Genomic DNA, 21,083 nt, shown 5'->3' with positions numbered 1-21,083 from the left:
CAGGACGGGCAGTGTTCCCTTCCCGTCTGCAGAAGCGTCCCTGTGGGTTGGAACTGACTGGTGGCCCCTAACAACAACAGGGTCCCTCCCGCAAAGAGGACCGATGATTATGAATGGTGCTTTTCAGGAGTTAGGTGAGTGCAGCAGGGGAAACCACAGCTGGTCAGAAATGGATATGTGTCTGTGTTACATTTTTTAAAAAATCATAGCAATCGCATTCTTAGAAACTGCAATACAAGTAGCAGGGAGCAGGTTGCAGCCCACGGTGGTGAGTGCCCTTACTGGCGAATGCACGTCGATGCTAATGGTCCGAGTTTCTTATAAAGTCCACCGCTGGCTCTGACTCACAAGGGGCCTCCTCTCTTCACTCCAGGTTTATCTTGATGTATGCCACCGTACTCTGCACTCAGTATAACTCTGCTCTGACAACTACAATAGTTGGCTGTATTAAGGTGAGTTTAAAAACTGTCTTGTTACCTTGTCTGTCTGAAAATTGTTTCTCTAAAATAAGAAACTGGCAGTGCTTTTTAGCTCTGTAATCTTTATTTTCTTTACCTGACGTCTTGGTAGTCTGGCAAATTCCAATGCCAATTTCTGAGATAATCTTGAAGAACCTGGGTAAGAGATACACTCTGCTGCGGGCAGCTGAGTGCTGAGGAGTGTGGGAAAAGGAGAATGTGTTATCTTAGAGTTGAGGAAGAATAGAGATTAACCTTGTATGTGAGCAGGCTTGGTAGTAATACACTAGTTCCTTTAACCCCAAAGAAGAATTGTGTTCTGTTCACTGCTTCACTGAATTCTTGTTTTGTAAGGGAAGGGTACCTGCCAGAATCAATCAGGGGAGTTTTCCTATGCTTGAGCCAAAAGTTCAACTGCCCATTTAAAACCTATGTGTCTGCAGTCTCAATATGTCATTTCCTCTGATCGGCTTCACTTGAGGGAGGCTCATTTGTCTCCAGCTAGAAGAGATAAATCAATATTGAGCTGAAGTTAATGCCTCAAGCTTGAGACTCTTTCATCTGGCTTCTGTGATTCTGAGACATTGAGATCCAAGAGGCCAAAGCATCCCTGAATTTCAAATGCATTAATGAAGTAGGTTTGTTTTTTTAAAGGCAAGCTAGAGTGGGGTGGGGGGGCTATTGGCCATTGGGATAAAGGATGTAATAATCCATTCTGCTATCATGTCCATCAATGCTCGGGACCTCTAGGTCGAGCGATATAATATAATCCATAAAGACATTGTTCGGTGCTCCGTGTTGGAAAGTAGCAACGAGGCTTCAAAGCTTTGGAGCGGTTACCTAGGATGGAGCTACTGGTCTCTTCCTGACTGGAGCAAAGAAGAGGGAAGTAACTTCAAGATGCCAGGATCCACCTAGTGCAAAGAACTCCTGGACCATGTGAACCACAGCCTCCGCTAGCTTCAGATCAGAAGGAATAGAGGTGCCCAGCTACCACTGCCAACTGCTCTGATTGGGATCTCATAGAAGACTTTCGATGGAGTGGGGGAAATGTAGAACAGAATGCAAAGTCATGAAGTAGACCCTGAGACGATGGCTACCTAGGTATTCTTTAAACCTGGAGTTGAGCTCACTCCCAGAGACCACCTGAGTCAGACAGTAGGTGTATCAAGTGAACCGTAACACCTGTGAGAAACTTGCTCCGCAGAACAACCATCTGAAGCCAACAAGAGAACACCTGCCCAGAATTAAATTTCAGAAGGCAAGAGACGCGATAGGAGAGACGGGCACGTGGAATGGGGGAACCCAGGGAGGAGGTAGGAAGAGGGCTGCTTATGGAGGGACCTGCAACCAAGGTCACGACACAGAATGCAAAATGCGTACAGATTGTTCAGTGGGAAACGAACATTCGCAGTCAACTTAACTGGCTGTCAACTTCTCAGTCGAGTCTCAACTTACTGTCAACTTACACCCTAACCACAGTAAGCGGTCCCACAAGAAGTAAACAGTGAGGAAGACGTTACAAAGGTAAAGTGTTTACGACTCCGTTGTGTTTCCTCTCCAGGGTCCCAAATGGAGTGCTGTCTGCCTGACTTCATTTTAGAAACTCAATTTAGAAACTCAATTTAAAATGTGTGGCCTGTGACTTCATATCACAGAATTAAATGTTTTGTGTGAATCAGATTCTAAACTAAGCTATCACAAGTCAATTGTGTGAATTGTCCAGAAGCTAAAAAACAAATCTGCATTCCGGTAACTGGGCTGGCTGAGACGGCGATAGTCCCTAAGTGAGCCCTCGGCTCTGTTGTGGATTTGCTAAGTAATTGCTTCAAGAGCTGAGTGGGTTCATGCATCTTCAGAATACGAGCAGCAAGACCGTGAGAGGACAGGGCAGCCGACAGCACATTCTTAACCAAGCAGGAGCACGGACCGTTTCAGTAAAGGAGATTTGCTTGGAGTCTTCTCCTAGCGTTCATTCTTGTACCATGACCAGTCTCAGGTACAGATCCCATCATCCCATCATTTTCTCACGGAGAGTCCAGTCCCATTTCCTTGTTGTGCCCTGCTCTCCACAGTAGTGCAGGAACTTACTCAATCTAAGGGAGTTTGGTTTGTTTGTTTTTAATAGAAAAATTTTAATCTTTAGAAATTAACCAATAAACTTAAAAACATACTGCATAGAAGAAATCATACTATAGATTAGAAAATATTCCTACCCAAATTAAAGGGATCATTTTTACTTCCAAACCAAAAAACAGAGCCACGGCCAATGAGTCCATTCTGATTTCTAGTGGACTCCATACTGGGTTTCCGAGACTAATTCTTGATGGGAGCAGGAAGCCTCATCTATCTCCCTGGAGTGACTGGTGGGTGGGACCCCTGGGTCAAATGACATTGGAGTTAGCCCCCCACTTGTGCCATAGCAACAGTCCCTGCGGGAGGAGAAAACATGTTGTCTAGATCGCTCTTGCTGCCACTGTCCAAGGATGTCTTGCACCTTCAAGACAAATGGGAGACAGTTGGTAGCCTTTGCTGCTTCAGATTCTCTCATGCCTCAGTGGGGTGCCTTGCATCAGCCTGAGTTATCCAACGGTGCCATGCCAGAATTTCCACAAATGGCTGCCTTTAACAAACAGAAATTTATTTTCTTATACTTCAGGGGAATGAAAGTTCAGATTCAGCTCTGTGTCTCCTAGGATGCCATTGTGACCTCCTGCTAATAGTTTCCCTCGTCTGCATGATGTGCCTTTGTCCTGTGTAAGACTTAATGAATGTTCTCCTTAAATTATTTTTAGTTTGGGTGTCTCTTTCTCTTAACCCATTGCAGTACCAGGGTTCCTTAAGGTATAGTGCTTCCAGGTTGGCTGCTAACTGCAAGTCAGCAGCTCGAAACCACCAGCCACTCTATGGGGAAAGAGGAGGCTTTATACTGCACAGGGGCAGTTCTACCCTCTCCTATGGGATCCCTGTAGAGAGAGGTGTCTTGATGAATTCCCAGAGGTCTGCAGAATTGATCGCATTTGGGGTTTTAGTTCTGGCCGCTGCCGGAAGCTCCCCCTCCTTGGAATGCACCCTGGGTCTGGGAGTCAGTGCTGTCTGTCACATTGTTTATGCAAATTTTGAGATAAAGAACCAGCCTGGAGGTACTGGCACACACAAAAATACAGATTGTGTTCCGGGTTGTGATGGCAAAACACTTTGAATAAAAATGTGTAATATACTGATTCCCAGAAAAGTATAAAAAATGTGACCATAAGAGAAAAGGTCATTATGGAGAATTATCCCACTGGTCTTCCAGCTCTGGTCATAACACTTCAAGTAATTCTCACTCCACCTCTGTGGTTGGTTCCGGCGGCTGCTGGGCAGCCCCTTGGTTCGGTTTCCTATGAGTAGGAGTCCACTAAGTCACAACGAGGTTTTTAAAGCCAGTGTTTGCTGTCGGTTGCTTCTGATCGTACGCTCTCAAACATTTGGTGTGTGGAAGGCTACAGTGTGCACAGGATTCCCTAATGCCACTTCCAGCCCTGACAAGCTCAGACACCATTTAGTTCTTTGTGTTGTGTAGTGCTTGCTCCCCATCAAGCCAGCAATGTAGCTGTGCTTAGCTAAATCAGGGGCAAGCCTGGGAAAGGGCAGTGTGTCTTCAGGAAGGGTGGCTGAGAGTCGATGAGCTAGCATGCATAACGAACTTCCATACATCCTGGCGTGTTGGCAACAGGTACTCACAGAAGGAACCAGCAGACTTCCCTGAGCATTCACAGAGAGTGGCTATTCAGATGCATGTTATGAAGTTAAAAATCCTAGTGATGTTGAGTCCAGGTGGAATGGTCATACCCTGTGAAAATCAAGTTAGGTTTGCACCTTAAACTACAGTCCCAGAGGTAATTAACAGGCGTGACAAGGAGCAGAAGACTGCCACGCAATGGGACAAAATGCAAGGTTGAAGGAAAACAGTTCATATCTCCCCAAGGAATTACAGACCATTGATCAAAATCTTCATTACTCCAGTGAAGTACTTCCCGCTGGTACTTCTCAGGGCTTCAGCCTCCCTGCTCATCTAAACTGCCCTGTTCCCCCTTTCCTGAAGATGCGCATCTGTGAGTAATTGAAAGCTTTTGCAACAGGCTCAGGCCTTAGAATAATTAACAGGTTTAAAGGAATTTTTTTACAATAGTGGAGGGGAAGCTGTTACATCCTGGGAAAACCACCACCACCACACACAAAAAAGAAGAAATCTCATGAAACTAAATCCCAAACTGTGTTCGATTTCTAGTGTTTGATTAACAGCAGGTTAACTCTTTCACCCCCTCTAGCACGTCCTGTGGACATGCGCTCAGGAAAGACTGGCCCCTAAAAAAGGCCTTCACGCCCGGTAAAGTAGAGGGCCGGTGAAGAGAGTCAGAGTCAATATGGAATCGCTAGGCTTCTGGGGTGGTGTCCCTCGGTCCTTGATTCTCAACACTGAAGGGATTCACGTGGCAGAAGCACCTGTGTAAATCCAAGTTACTTTTCTGCAGGAAAAAGGGAAATTTCAGGTATTACAGAAAGTACACACTGTCTCTGGAAAGCATGCAAGGCGGCATGGCGGGAGCCATGGGAAGGTTCCTGACTGAAAATGAACCTAGAGCACAAAAATCACGTGAAAGGAATGCTGGGACAGGAGCGTGGAACCAGTGTGCAGAGTCAAGTATGTGGAACCAACAGCAGGAAAGTTCCCAGAGAGTGAGTGGGCACACAGGCGCATGGCTGACCTTATTGGCCGAGATTAAGTGTACTTGTGTGATGTCCTGTCACTGGTGCCTAGCATTGTGTGGGAGCCCAGGATGGATTTTCCCATCGGTGTCAGATGGGTGCCTGACGTCCTTGCAACCCCTTTACTGTGGCCCTGCCAGCCGATTTTCGCGAGTGAGGGCTTTTGAAAAAAACAACCATCCTTTAGCCATAACCTCTTAACCTGTCGGATCAACACGGTGGCTGCAACTGTGGGCTCAAATGTAAGAACAGCTGTGAGGAAGCGCCGGATCAGACAGTGTTTCATTCTGTTGCACATAGGAGTTAGACCTGACCTGACACACCTAACAATGACCAAGGTCAGGGGCACTGCTGATGGGGCTTGACTGTGACTCCTAGCACTGCTATCTCAGCCAAGACCACAGCCAGGCAAGCCCCTGAGGGAGACTGCCGCTCCTGCGCCATTGAGTGGGAGTGGAGGTGATCCATTTCCAGTGCACTGAATGGAGGACGAGACTACTCACGCCCTTGACCCGTGGGCAGAAGGAATTCAATGGAAACTTAATCCGCGAGGGACTCTGCAGGTGGATTTTGGGCTTTCACTGTGATTCATGAGCTTCTGCAATTGTTCAGATATTAAGCTCTCTACAGCCGCGGTCTGCTGAGGGAGAGGCCTGCAGTTTGAATCCCCCAGCCCCTCTGAGGCAGAAGGGTCAGGCTGTCTGCTCCTGTGAAGACTGACAGCCTCCGAACCGTGGAGCCGTTCTCGCCCACCCCAGAGGGTCATCCGGACCCTCTTTATTGGACACCTTCAGGTTGCGAGCTTGCTGATTTGCGAACACTGAGTTTCTTTGCAGTGCAATGCACATGAATCCAGCCTCGCTCTAGAGCTCTGCGTTCAAGGGGGCAGCTTTTTCTCCTCTTAGAAAACAGCGGCAAGTGGTCCTATGAGCTTCATTTGCCCACTAGCCTTAATTGCTGTTGGAGGATTTTTAATTGCCTCCTGTAATCAGTAAGAAAATCTGTTCTAAGGCAACATGTGGACTCCACCTTGGGCCAGCAGAAGCCAGTGTGTTTGAGAATGCTTTTCGCAGGCGGTCTCAGAACTCTTTAGAAGTATTTTTTAGGGTGCGAAGGGCCTTAAAGAACTGCTCTCGCACCGTCGTTTCTGCCTCGTCGATCTGTCTCCCAGAGTCCAGGTTCCCGACTGTTGGACATTGATGGGTATGGCAGAGCAGAGAGGAAGTGATGGATGAGGGAAAGTTGGGGAAGAATGGAATTATAGTTCAGACTTAGGGAACTGTTGCCTGACCACGAAAAGAGTCAAGAGAGGTGGCTTTTATTGTGATAAAATGCTTACAATTGACTTCCCCATTAAAGCACCAACAACGATTCTTTAAAAAATAGTTATCGTGCTGAGAACGCTTCCACCACGCCCCCTTTTCTTCCTTCGAAACCATGTGCTCACTCTTGCCCTCTCTGCTCTCCCCAGGCAGCAGTTGGTCTGTGCCAGGGACTGCGCTCTGGCAGGCAGGACCGCCGAGTGTGCAGTGCACTGAGCGAAGTATTTGCCTTCTAGGCAGACAGCTTGCCAAGGGCTGACACTGTTACTCCCTCATGAGAATCCATGGTCTTCCCACCTGCATGTTAAGTTTTGTTGGCGTTTATTGTTATTACCTGTCAACTGGTTTGTATTTTAAGGACGAGTGTGGGTGACTTGAGGACCAGGTCACTTACTGAGGGTGATCTGTGTGCTAATTAAAAGTTCATTTAAACTTATGCAACGATATACTGTGCTTCTTTTCCAGAATATATTAATAACTTATATTGGAATGGTCTTTGGTGGAGATTATATTTTCACTTGGACAAACTTCATTGGATTAAATATCAGGTAAGTGAACATGATTCAGCGCGGCCAGTTTAACAAGTAGGATTTAGGTATATAAATGCTGTCATCAAAGGCTGGGCTACTAACACTGCAGATTGGTTCAGTTAATAGAGGAGCATTTAAAAGCCGCTTACTATGTGCTAGGTAACATCTCTGCAAAACTGGCATCTAAGAAAGCGGGAAGACTCTTTGCGCAGTATTTGGGATGTGTTTCTGGAAACGGAGCTCCTTTCTTAGCCTCCAGAGAGCAGTCCCTTTGTCCTAGATGACTACGCATTGTTTTCCAGAGACCTTCGGGCTAATGCGAATGCTGCCTCTATTAAGAGTGGTGTAGGTGTGTCCTGCCTTGAACATGTTGCTTCGTTTCTGTAGACCTCATTTGTCTTCATCGAGGCAGCGAGGAATTGTGTTACTGCGCAGATCTTAACTTTGAATATTTGAATGGTCTGAAATCCAGATTTATGGCTTGTCTCACTCTCCTAACCGTCTTTTGTGAAAAACAAACATAAAATTGTGATGACGTCTGATTTATTGATTTTTTTCTTTTGTGAGTCATGCTTTTTTCGTGGCTAAGATCCTTTTGCCTACTCCAAGGCCACAAAGATGTTCTCTTAAACTTTCTTTTAATGTTTTATTGTTTTAGGCTTCACAATTAAGTGTGTAACTTATTGGTAATAATTTTTGCACATGCTGTGAAGTCTTTTTAAGGATTAAAGTTATTTTTCTGTTGCTTTAAATACAGATAGTCATTTGTCCCAGAACTTTTTGTTGAAAATTCAATTCCTTCTCCGCGGAATTGTGTAGCTCCTACTACATTCTTTTGAGGTTCTTTCATGATCAGTTTCCTAATTTAAGAGCTAGCTCCGAGATTTCTGCAAGGAGCCCCTGAGCTGCTTCTGTGTGCTGGGCTTGTTCAGTGCAGTGGTTCTCGGCCTTTCTGGTGCCTTGACCCCTTAGACTGTTCCTCATGTGGTGGGGACCCCCAACCATAAAATCATTTTTGTTGCTACTTCATAGCTGTATTTTTGCTACTGTTATGAATTGTCATGTAAATATCTGATATGCAGATGTATTTTCATTATTACAAATTGAACATAATTAAAGCATGGTGATTAATTACAACACAATATGTAATTATATATTGTGAAATACTTATTCCTAATTAAAAATAAATGAAATTTGTCTTGAAGCATGGTGTAGCATGGGTAACAGTCTTCACGCAGGGTACTCGCATGTGGGTGTTACCTGCATGTGGGTGAACTCACCTGGAGCTGGATAGAGGGGCGGTGTCTCGGTTCTTAAGACCATTGGAAATATGTTTTCCGATGGTCTTAGCCGACCCCTGTGAAAGGGTCGTTTGACCCCCAAAGGGTTCAGGACCCACAGGTTGAGAACCGCTGTCTTGGACATGCTGTCTCAGAGATCTGTCATGGTCACAGCGCTAATTCTTGGTGGGAGGATCTTAACCCTGGTGGGTTGGACTCCAAAGCCCAAGTTCTTGCCCCTTAATCTTTGTGTGTGTGCGTATGTGACATTTATTTTCAGTGGCTCAAATATATTAAAAAGTTGTACACTCGTTACCGTGGTTTTAGAACATGTTTTTTCATTCTTGTTATCATTAGCCTCCCATCCCCCCCCCCCCCCCCCCCCCCGTCAGCCCTCACTGTGTCGTGCACTGCCATCAAGTCGACTCTGACTTAAGACAACCGCGCATGACAGAAGGGGGAGTTGCCCGGGCCCGCACCATATTTGTGATTGTTCCCATGTCTGGGGCCATGATTGCAGCTACTGTGTGTGCGTTTCCGCTGCCGGCGATCATCGCCAGCGCTGTCTTGGACTGCTGTGATAGCAGATTGCCGGGCCTCTGGGGCAGTGTGTTCCATGGTTGGCCGTCTGGTAGTTTCTGTCCTGGTGGCATGGCTTCTAGCATAATAGCGACACACAAGCCAGCACCGTGAAAAACTGACAGGTGGCTGCATCATTCATCTTTCAGTAAATTGTTGAACGAGTATTGTGTAGTCTAGTAGCTTATATACAATATGTATCTGTCGTTGCTTGTAGTCTTTGGGGAAAGAATTAAAAAGCAACAACAACAACAACAAACTGACACCAAATTCACTGTCATCAAGTCGATGCCACTCAAGGCAACCTTATAGGACATGGTGGGACTGCCCCCTGAGCAGTTCTAAGACTAACTCCTCATGGGAGTAGAAAGCCTCATCTTCCTGCAGTGGAGTGGCTGGTGGTTTTAAACTACAAACCTTGCGCTTAGCAGTCCAGTGGGTAACTACTTTGCCGCCAGGGCTCCTTTGATCAGGGGCGTGTAGGACCAGAGAGAGAGCAATAGGACCTTCAGAAATGTATAGGGGGAGGTAGAGAGTATGCGGGGGAACAATGGCTTCCCATTTTGATATAATGAAGGTCTCTCAGATTTTGTAGCAGTACTTTACTACTCATATGTTGGTGTCTGACCCATAATAGACACTTAGTAGTAAAATACTAGCCAGCATTTCATCTTACGTTGTATCAAGAATTGTCCTAAGTACTCTATAATTAATCTTTACAACAATTCTTTTTTTTTTTTTTTTTTACAACAATTCTAAGATAGGTACCATAGATACTCTATTTCACAGAGGCGATAAGAAACTTGCCTCATTTGCTGAGCAGGTAAATGGTTGATCCATGATTTTTCTTATTAGTCTTCATTCTGAAGCATATGCTGTCTAATAAATGGTGAAGAGATTAATTTTATTTTTATATCCCTTCATCATAGATTACATAAAATACACTTTTAAGTCAGCCTCCTCTGTGTAACATAAACCTGTTCACCATAGCCTCTGCGCCCGGGCCTTGCACACGGTGCACACAGTCTCTGGGCCGCGACGTGCCGCAGCTGTGCATCTAGCTCCACAGTTGCTGTCTAAGAAATGTGGTCTAGCTACCACGGCCCAGCCACATGAATCCACAGTTTTCTCATTAAGAATTCCCTTACTTTTCCTTAGAAGTATGGACACATCTTAGTTCCAATTTGCATCTCCTCCTGAATAATCTCATCATTTTGTCTCAGTCAAGATCCTGTGTACATTTGCTGTGCTAGCGGACCCTCATCTGGTTCATCTTCTCTTGAAATAAGGACATAAACTTTCCCTTTGATCCATCATTCTGTCAGTGAGCGAGTGAGTGAAGAGAAAAGGAAATACTTATTTCTACTTGTTTTTGATAAAATACTTACCAGACTATTTATAGAGTATGCAACTGGCATTTTATTGGAATAACTAGACTAGAATATGATTTTAAAATAAGGTCACCAGATTGTAACATTGGTAAAGCAGGACTCCAGCGGGACACCATTGATAAACTCATATCCTGGAGAAATAGCCACATGGCAGCCGAAAACCGCATACCCTAGCTTGTCGTGCATTCTTTCCAAAAGCTGGAACTTTTTAAAAACGCTACAGGACAAATTGTTAAAAATCAGGACTGTCCCGCCAAGAACGGGATGTCTGGTCGCCTTATCTTAAAAATATAATCTGTAGTTGCTGCAGTGGCCATTGAGTAGATTCTGATGCTAGCTCCATGTGTGCCCCTTAGGGTCTGGTGGGTGGTTTTCAGAAGTAGGCTACCAGGTCATTCTAACATGGCACCTGTGTGGATTCAAGCCACTCTCCTTTTGGCTAGTAGCCAAACACGTAGTACTTTTACCACCCCACCCAGAGATTGAGCCTAGCTAGTTATAACTCATGAACTCAGTTTTCTTATCTACAAAATGCAGTGTTTGGACTAGAGTGGTTATGTGATTTACCTCAGAGTCCTGTGAAAAGTGTATTCTGTGATCAGTACGCCTGCAGTTATTTTGCAACTGATGCTGTGCTGCAGTCCTGCGACGTTTGAAAGAAATTTCCTTCAGCTGTGGAGAATCCCTAAAATGCATTTCTCCTTTTAATTCTGACTAGACTCTACACAATTCAGACTTTTTTTTTAAAGATTTAGAAAATTTAAGGAACTCAGGAGAAGAGAAAAGGATGGAGATGCATGAGTAGCTTGGACTCAGCCCCAAGTTGAGGAAATAATATCAGAGATGTTAAGAAAAAGAGCCGTTTCTAAATGTGTAAGAGCTTAGCCTTACCCCAAACTAACAACAGTAATATTACATAGGAACTAGCTGATGAAGCCAGATTGTATAGAGAAGCAAAACTAAAGACACTATATATCTAAAGAGGGGGATTAATATTAAGAAAATGGCTCAACATTGGAGAAGGGGTTAAGTCCAACCCTATTCAAGTCCAAGGGTCAGCTGTTAAGCCTGGCGGAGAGGCTGATGAACCAGGAAGCAGGAAAAGCAAGCAGGAAGCCAATGGCTGGTACCTGCAGAGACTGATGAACCGAGGGTCAGCAGGTCCGATGGAAGCTCTGGCGAATGCAGGGTTAGCAGGCTGAGTGGCAGGCCATTGGCTCGAGTCCAGAGACCTAGAGCTCAGTGAGCTAGATCCAGGATCCAGACCCAGCAAGAAGCAATCAGGTTCTCCATGGAGTCCACTCATGTAAGTAGGCCAGACACGCGAGGACATTTCTTCAGGACCTTGACTTGAATTAAGAGGGTTCCATTCCCCCTTCTCTTCTTAGAACTGATGTTCACAACAGATGCCACGATGGATTTGATTACACTGTGTTAGGTCCCATCATAGGGGATTACTCGGGCTTCACTGCAAACTACTGAGCACACTGGCCAAGCTATCACAGGGCCTCGCGGGGCGGGTGTAGTTTTCTTTTCCCCACCCCCATCATTTTTACCTAGCTCATTCTTTGAAAACCCAAATGTGAACCAAGGCCTTGCCAGGATTCGTAGGGTGTTTGCTTTTTTTTTTTTTTTGGGGGGTGTTTGCTTTTATTGCAACTTTTTTTTTTTCTTCAGGATTTTAAGTTCCAAAGCCATATAACAGGATTTGAGAGTCTTTTGCTTTTTGCTCATATTTACTCCTGGGAATCTTCCTATGCAGATAGAAGGGTTCACCTTCTGGCAGACTTCTGTGACTAACCTATTTTTATTTAATGTATGAGCACAGGTACTTACCATTGTATAAAGATGAGAGAGTATTATCTGGGATGGCAGCAGGCAGAGTGCCAGTGTTTTTTGGGTACCTCGTGTTTGATGCCATTCCATGTTGTCATCCCCCAGTTCATAGGATAACACAATTGAGGCTCAGAGGTGAAAAATCATGATCAAGATCAAACAGCCAGGAACACAGTTGTCGAATAGAGAAGCTGAGCTAAGATTCTAGCTAAAATTCTGCTCTGTGATGGCGCCCTCTGCTGGGAAAGCGTACCGCAGAGAGATGGTAGATGTGGTTCCAGAGCACATTGTCCGACTCAGCACGTCGGACAACGTGGGGACCCATGCGAACATGTTTGGTCTCTCAGTGCATATGAAAATGACATTCCCACTGTAGGAGAGGCTACAGTGATACAATAGCACGTGTTCAGAAGTCTCAAAGAGTGTTAGAATCGCCAAAGTGGGACACAACGTGAGCACATGCTGTTGGAAGGACGAAGCCAGTAGATTTGACACAGGTTTGCCACAAACTGCAATTTGTTTTAAAAACAAACAAAAAAACCAAAGAAATAAAAGCAAAATGCAATAAAACGAGGTATGCCTGTATCTAGGTAGCATAGTGGGTTATAAGATAGGCTGCTAACCACAAGGTGAGCAGTTCAAACCCACATAAAGACTTACAGCCTCTGAAACCCACAGGGCCATTGCTCTGTCCTAGAAGGTCCACGTGAGTTGGAATCACCTTGGTGGCAGTGGATTTGGGTGGTATGTCTGTGTATCCTGTGTAGGAGGCCTGGGGTGCAGTGGGTTATGCGTTGTTCAAAACTACCAGCAGCCTCCCGGGAGAACGAAGAGCCTTTCTATCTACTCTTGTCAGGTGTACAGTATAGGAAATCCTTAAGGACAGCATGCTAGGGTTCTATAGAGACAAAACCAGATTGCTAATAATTATATATATATATATTAGCTAGATCTGTATATAACACAAGAAATAAACAGTTAAATTATAAAGCAGTACAAATGGCTCAGTGCAACTCACTCCCGTGAGGCAGTTGTGAGACACTGGCAGTCCTTCAAGTCTTGAGGGCCACCGGGTAGTCCTCTGTAGAGAAATCCAGGCTATCCAGGCACAGGCAGCAAACAGCAAGGCAGGTCACCAACAAACAGCCAGATGACAGGGTCTGACAGTCCCCAGCTCCAGAGATGTACATTCCAATTCTCTGGCGAAGCAGGTCTTGAAGGAACCTCAAATTACAGCGACACAGTCCACAGGTTAGGTGTCCCACAAGTAGCGTAGCTTGCAAATCGAGGCACAGAATAAGAAGGCAGCCGCACACTGGTCCCATGAGCAAAGAGCAAGAGACAAGAAAGGCGAGGCTCACCGAGCCATTATTTCTCTGCCCTTCAATTAATCCCACCTGTGTTTATCGGCCAGGCTGGCACAGTAAACCACCGCAGGCAGTGCTACTCTGCCTTCAATGTTGCTAGGACTCAGAAGCCACTCAGTGGCAGTTGCACAGACTGACTTGTATCCATTGCAATGGCTGAGCAGAACTCACAGATGAAGCTCATGATTAAGGAGTTTATTAAGGAAGTTAAAAAATTGTAATGCCATTAAGAAATGCTTATGGCAGTTGACTTTCACAACACGTTCCACAGTTTCAGCTTTACTAATAAATGCCCAAAGGGGCATACCACTGTGCTGTAAGACTCAACCTAACGGTCTTCCGCTCAAGCTCTGTGGGTCAGTAAGCCCAGCTTCCTGAATCAAGTGCCCACAGGCACCCACTCCACTAAGCTTCAGTCCAAAAGTACTCAGCTGTACATCCATTGATCAGCAAGTACAACTTCCCCAGTTAAGTGCCCAGAGGCACCCCACTTCTCAGAGGGTCATGTTATACACAGCAGGAGGCATTCTAGGGAGTCTTAGGTGTCTTCCCCCACCTCCTTAGCAGACCCCTGCAAAGGAAACGTCTTTTGGTGGGACTTGGAGACTCTGGCTAGAAGAGCCACGTTCAATGACTCACTGCTTCCATCCCCCACCCCCCTGCAATAATGAGTTTTGGTTTGTGTTATTAGCCATGGGAAGATACATGTGATGAGGACTTAAAATGGTCCTTCAAGTGTCCTTGCATAACCTCCTGCTTTCCACCGATTGGTCTTTATTCCCCTGTCTCCCTAGCAGAGGGGGTGAGAGTCAGACTATTGAACAGATTCTGTGGAAGTGGACTGCTTAGGGCAGCGGTGCTCAACCTTCCTGATCCCGCAGTCCCTAATACAGGTCCTCAGGGCGGGGCGACCCCAACCATAAAATTATTTTTGTTGCTACTTCATAGTTTTGCTACTATTATGAATCGTTATGTAAATATCTGATATGCAGGATGTATTTTCATTGTTACAAATGGAACATAATTAAAGCAGAGTGATTAATCACAAAACAATATGTAATTATATATTGTGAAATATTTATTTCTAATGACAAATAAATGAAATTTTTACTTGAAGCATGGTGTAGCATGGGTAACAGTCTTCGTGCTGGGTACACGTATGTGGACAAAGCTGCATGTGGGTGGACCCGCCTGGAAACGGACAGAGGAGCCGTGCCTCTGTTCCTCGGAAATAGGTGATCCCTGTGAGAAAGGGTTGTTCAATCCCCCGAAGGGGTTGAGACCCACAGGTTGAGAACCTCTGGCTTAGTGCATGGCTTAGCCAGTGACTAACTTCTGTTGTCATGGAGAAGCTAGCAGGGAAGAGTAAGTGGTTAGTAGGTGCCTACCATGTGCTGGACCTTATTTTAGGCACCGGGGATAGCACTGCTGTCTCGGAACCAATCACAATCCTTGCTCCCAGGCAGCTTTCCTGCTAATAGAGGAGACGGAAAATGCATGATGTATTTGCTGTTTGCTGGTGACAGAGCAGGGAAAAAGCGGACAGAAGGCTTTGCCGTCTTCATATTTTGAATGTTGTGTTTAACAAAGACATCTAGGATTCTGTAGCAATGCTTTTTGAGTAACGCTCTCACAGAGCTGAGTGCTATTGTGCACCGGGATCAGAGCAGAAGCTCGGAGTTGCTTACCCTGCTGCAGCTGGTCTGGGGCTCGAACACCAAAGCCCGGAGAAAAACACGTCACTGCAAAGCAGCAGCTAGTGTATCAGTCAGGTGGTCAGGCTGCGTCATATCCCATTGTGTGGATTTATAGAATGCTCCAATGTGGGGCATTAACTCTGTATTTACTTATTTATTTGCCATTATTCCTTTTGTGATAAATTTACACTTAGTAGCTAAGTCTGTGACCTGTACCTGACTCATCCATGAAGTAGATGGCTAGGTCAAAAGATAAGCAGAATTCCCATCAGTCTTTTGATTTGCCTTCCAGAATGGTGTACTCCAGCCCACAGTAGCTGTGGGAACACTCTTTCCCCTGAACAGCAGCAGCCTTGGGTACCCGAGTGGCAAGGGGATATGGGGCGCCTTTGCTAGTTTGGTCGGTGAAAATACTGTTCTCAGTGAATGTGCTGATGGTTTCTAAAGGGATTCCCTGCACTGTCGCCAGCCCCCCACTCCCCGGCTGGGTTTGCCCACTGCCCCTCCCTTGCTACTGCCCCCTAATGGTGGGTCTGTGTTTTGCAGCATTGCTGGGAGCCTGGTGTATTCCTACATCACTTTTTCTGAAGAGCAGCTGAGCAAACAGTCTGAGGCCAGTAACAAGTCGGACGTCAAAGGGAAAGGAGCAGTATGACCTGAGGCCTGCCTGAGCAGCGGGACGCCCGTGTTTGATCAACTCGGAACACTGCCACTTTGGACCAGGAGAGCGAGACATCTTGATTACGGAGAACATATCATTCTTTTGCACTTGTACAATCTGATGATTGATTTTGCTGCCTTTTAAAATTTTATGATGAGAGAAACTTATAATTGACTATTTTAAATATGCCATGTGAATTAATTTATATCAGACTGGAAAATATACCGGGCTTTGTAATTTATTTGTTTTTCTTCTGTGCCGACAGTGAAGCATCAGTGTTTCGCAGTATATTTCACTCCCCAGTCTGATGTCCAGGCACCCCTGAGAGCTGCACCCATCGAGTGCGCCAACGGGGCCTCATCCCTCGCATCGTCGCTGCCGGTCTCTACGGGCAGTGCAGCCTGCTTTCTGCTGGAGACGCAGCTGGGTATCTGACGTTTCTCTCCTTTGAATTTCTTTCTTTCCTTCATCGGGACTCATTTAAATAAGATGACACATTGGCACTGGTTTGCGTGGGGGGTTGGCATGTGTTGGTTTCCATGTGCTGTCCCCGAGGAGTGGAGATGAGCAGAGGGCTTCCTTGAAAACCCATCGTTGCCTCTCCATTGATGAGGTGAGAGGAGTGAAGGGGCAGCGGAAGTAGGCCTCTTGTTAAGGGACCGATCCCATTCATTTCACTCATCTACCTGCACTGTGTCGATCGGGATGCCAAGATGCTTTGGGAGCTGGTCGAAACCTAGCCCACTGACTCTCGTGACTGAGGGTGAGTGGGAGAATTGAGCCGTGTCAGTCAGGAAGACATCATCTGGGCTCTCAGTAGTAGAGATCTTTGCTGCGGCTGGATGTCCTTGCCTGCGCCCCCACTGCAGCCCTGTGAGGGGAAGGCTGTGCCGAGCGGTGTTGGGGAAACGTGCAGTCCATTTGAGCACACAGAGGAACCACCTGTGTTCCTCCGCCTCCCTGCTGTGGGCTGCGGCTCTAGAGCAGGCTGGAGGCGCCCCAGGGCTGCAGTGGGGGCAACATCGGGCAGCAGCCAGAACCCACCAGCCATCTGGGCGACAGTTATGCCAAGCTGCTTCTCTAGCAGTGGAGAGCCCTGGAAGCCCCGAGGCACACTCTGCCATGCCCGAGAGGGTCACCGAGTCAGAATCAACTTGATGCCAATGGGTTGGGGTTTTTAGTTGTTGTTGTTGTTTTTGCTATGTAGAGCAGTAAGGGCAACTCGTATTATTGCTTGAAGGCAAAGCCTTACTTAATGACAATGTCAACTTCTCTTCTGTCCGCTGTTGCCTCTCATGGGGAGCCCTGCTGGCTGGAAGGTGAGCAGTTCAAAGCCACCAACTGCTCCGTGGGAAAAAGATGGGGCTTTCCTCTCTCGTAAAGGATTGCAGTCTTGGAAATCCACAGGGACAGTTCTGTCCCATCCTGAGAATTCTAGCAGCCTGATCACTGGCAGTTTCATGTCTTCAAAGGACCTTAACGGTTTGAGTTTTTGTTTTCTATTTGATAAAGGAATTGTTCTGAGGTAATTTTCATACTCATCTCTCCCCAGTTTTGATTTCTGTTTATTAAAGCCTAGTCAGAGGTGGTGTGTTCCCACCATTCACCCATAAACAACTCCCATCCGAATAAGCTCCATGGAAGACATCCTAAGCTCACATCTTTCCAGCATCATCTGACCTGAGAAAATCCCAGTGGAAGAATAGGAGCTTCTCTTGTGTCACATATTCCTCTTTTATTTGAGAAAACAAGATTTAGAGAATTTCAGGACTAGCTAGTAAATTAAAAAAGAAAATCCATGCTCTTTCTATTGAATCATGCTGCCTTTTGATTGTGTGAGATTTGGAGTTGAGAAGAGGAGGCTTTGCAGATCTAGCACAGAGAGGGAGAGGCAACAATGCTAGAGTTTCCATCAGACGTCTAGGCTGCTCTCAGGTGATAGGAGCTGCAGTCGGTGAATGTACCTGCCAGGGTCTGGCCAACGAATCGCTGGTCTTGTCTGGGCATCACGGGAAAGTATAATGAGAAACGTTTCAGTGACTCTCTTTGACATTGGAAATGTGGATGGTGAAATTTCAACAAGATTGGCCTTTGGATGTATTCAGCGGTAATGTGGACTAGCGCTCCACCTGAGACTGAACTGCTTCTTGGGAGGCCGGTTCCTTGGAGGTCCGTCACCACATCAGGTTCATGTGAGAGTCACGCACACAGGTAGTTGGCCCTGTACCGAACCTTCCGGCAAGTCAAAAGCAGCAGAGCAGTTCAGAGTTCCTGCCTGTGTCCTGTCTTAAGGCGCAAGAGGCAGCAGCCTGGGGAAATTGGAGTTTGAAAGGACTATGTGTTGTCAGTTGTGTGTAGGCCTGAAAGTAGTGGACTAGAGATTATATCTGGTGCCCCATTGCTCCCAGAATGTCTACATTTTGCCTCTAAACATGGCGAAAATCCCAAGACCTCCCTCACACAAGCAAGAGGCAGCAGAGTTACATCTTTAACTTACCCCTTGAGACAGATGGGCTGGGGCGAGAATCCTCAGCACTAAATTCCATCACCAGTGGCTTCTCTTCCGGGAAGATATTTGGCCTACCTGCTGCAAGTCCGCACAGGAGCCGTTCCAATAGCCAGCTGGCCTGGCCTGTGTGACAAGGGATTTCCAGTCGCCTCCTGTGGCTGCTGCCCCATTTAGAAGTCGGGCCCTTGTAGGATCCAACTTCCATGTAGGTTAATATATATATATTATATATTGCAGTGTATACACGCACACACACACATGTATATTGCAAGTTTACTGCAGTTGTACTTTGCCAAGAATCCATGGAAAGCTTTAGTCAGTACAACCGGGCAAGATGCTCACACCAAGTCCGGTGGAGCTGTATTTGATGACTTGGGAGTGGTATGAGGGGTCTTCAGAAAGTTGGTGGAGAAATGGAATGACAAGATGGACTTTTTCTGTGAACTTTGGAAGCCACTCATCCCTAAGGCTTTGGGCCTGCCCTCCCTGAAGTTAGCCAGGCCTTCAGTGAGCAGCTGGCGAGGGCCAGCTCTCTCGGCCCCAGGACAACTGAGATGGATGGGGAATGACGCTTGCCTTCAGTGACTGCCTCCTGCTGGACCCAGGGTGCTGGCCTGAACCTAGTTACGGAAAGGGAAGCAGGTGAAGGACGTCCGTGGTTTGGACCCAGGTGTCAGCATCATTGCTTGTAGAGGCACCCACCCACGGAGCTGCAGCCAACACCAGCTCACTGCCTCCCAGGCAGCTCTGGCTCACAGCGACCCTCTAGCCCAGGGAGAACTTTCCCCGTGGGTTTCCGAGGCCGGAGCAAAAGCACTGGTTAAATAGGAGCGGATGCTCACAGCCCACACTAGTCCTCTAGCTCGGAGGTAAGTGACCTGACTCCTGTGATTCTGAGAGCGGCCCGGGGCCCTCTTCCTCCACATATCCTTGCTTCAATGGGTTCCTCCTTGATACGGACAAGGCTGCCATTGATTTTCATTCTCTTAGGGAAATGAATCATACTTGAGAAAGGAGACAGTAGATCTAGAACTATTCAGCACAATGTCTTGTACGTATTAGACTCTTGGCAGTGAAAGTCCTGGGCATTACTTCCTGCAGAGATTATAGGCAAATCAAGTCTTAATTTCTGCTCCTTAATGCTTAAAGGCGTGTGTGTGTGTGTGTGTGTGTGTGTGTGTTTACCAAAACACATGACCCAGACAGACTTCCTTTTTTAAGTACCTGTGGGATTTAATGTCATTGTGTGGGCAGCTAATCCCACCTATTTTTAAAAATGGAACAAAATCACATTCAGAGCATACTGATAGCATTTATAAAAGAAAAATGGTGTTATACCTTAGAAGATGATACTTGCAGGTCAGAATACTCCACTTCAGACTTGCCCATTTTTCACCTGACAGACACTTTGCAGCTGAGGACACGCGACTGGGCTGAGGCTGAGCTCAGGTGTCAGTCATTGGGAGATGTGACCGAATCTCTTGCTAAACCAAGCTAATGAGTTCTTACTGTTAGGAAACCACTTCATCGTGATGTGAGGAGTTATTTTCTCAGTGCTTCTTGGGTTTGTTTTAAACTTTGTTGTTCTGAAATATTTTAAAGAAAAAAATCAGGTTAGAATTACTCTTTCCCAAAAATATTTTTTAGCAATTTTGTTATATTTTCTTTCTCATGCTGATGATCAACTGATTTTTGACTACAGATGTTACTCTCACAATATTTTTTCAGTATAGGTTTACTTACCAAATTACCATTTTAGTGTTTTTAAAGGGTACTGATATTGAAATATGTAAATCAGGTGACATGAAAATGATGCACCTGCCTATTTTTGTAAAGGCGTCAAATAAAGACGTTTCTCCCCTGAAACCATGGGTTTGCTTTCTCCGCCAAGTGCCTGCAGGACCGATCAAGAGCCCCAACCCCGCGCCGGTCGGGGCGCCCTCAGTCAGCAGGCCCCCGGGATTGTTGGCCACTCGGATGCTGTGCGCCCAGAGCGCCCAATGGTGACGTTCAGGCGATTTCCTGTGCACAGTCAATTGACTTTCGAAGTCTGTGGGTCATTTTTCCTCGGAAAGAACTCCAACGTGAAATGTGCTCGCTAAGCCCACACCTCTGCCAGAGTCGACTGTTGTGATCAACTTTGGAACGTCCTTGGTGACCTCTTGTCTCCCCCAGCCCTGTGCTGGCTTCCTGCCTGCTGGGCTGTGCGTACTGGGGAAGCAGTGGGAGGCAGGGTCAGCGCTAAGCAAAGCTGGGCACAGCCGTGCGCTTGTGGGCCCCCAGCAGTCACCAGGTAGCTCCAGATCGCCCCCTCGAGAGCAGTCACCGATGGGCTGCTCACTGGCCAAAGACGAGCCTACGTGCTCGACCGCGATGACGGCCGGGCACCCTAGGGAGCTGTGTTCTCCAGGGTTGCGGTGAGGCTTCGCCAAGCAATTGTGCGGCCTTAGGTTGGGTTGGGGTTTGAAGCTCTCATCACACCTGCCCCAATTCCCGTTTCTCCATCCTGCGTGCCAGCCCAGCTGCTCGGGGCTAGCCCAGAGGGCCCTGCCTGTGGCAGCGAGTTTGGGTGAGTGGCCGTGGAATCCGCAGCACATCCATTCGAGTCAGGCTCCCAAGAGCTTTGCTCTTACCCTTGACATTGGTCTGTGGTGTCTCCTAGTTCGCTTGTGATCGACGTGGCAGTGCCGATCATGTCACT

General features: G+C 46.6%; 1 protein-coding gene across 1 annotated transcript in view; it reads left to right on the top strand.

Moving 5' to 3' along the window:
• SLC35D1 (solute carrier family 35 member D1) overlaps window positions 1-20,226 on the top strand; it is a 50,162-nt gene extending 29,936 nt beyond the window's left edge. The window contains exons 10-12 of the mRNA XM_075557269.1: window positions 374-452; window positions 6,998-7,080; window positions 15,759-20,226. Of these exons, the coding sequence (XP_075413384.1) occupies window positions 374-452; window positions 6,998-7,080; window positions 15,759-15,867 (271 nt within the window). The 3' untranslated portion in view covers window positions 15,868-20,226. The remainder of the gene's footprint in view (window positions 1-373; window positions 453-6,997; window positions 7,081-15,758) is intronic.
• The last annotated feature ends 857 nt before the right edge of the window (window positions 20,227-21,083 follow it).

The sequence above is a fragment of the Tenrec ecaudatus genome, chromosome 1 (assembly GCF_050624435.1).
Source record: "Tenrec ecaudatus isolate mTenEca1 chromosome 1, mTenEca1.hap1, whole genome shotgun sequence".
Taxonomy (NCBI): Eukaryota; Metazoa; Chordata; class Mammalia; order Afrosoricida; family Tenrecidae; genus Tenrec; species Tenrec ecaudatus.
This window is presented reverse-complemented; position numbering and strand designations above follow the sequence as displayed.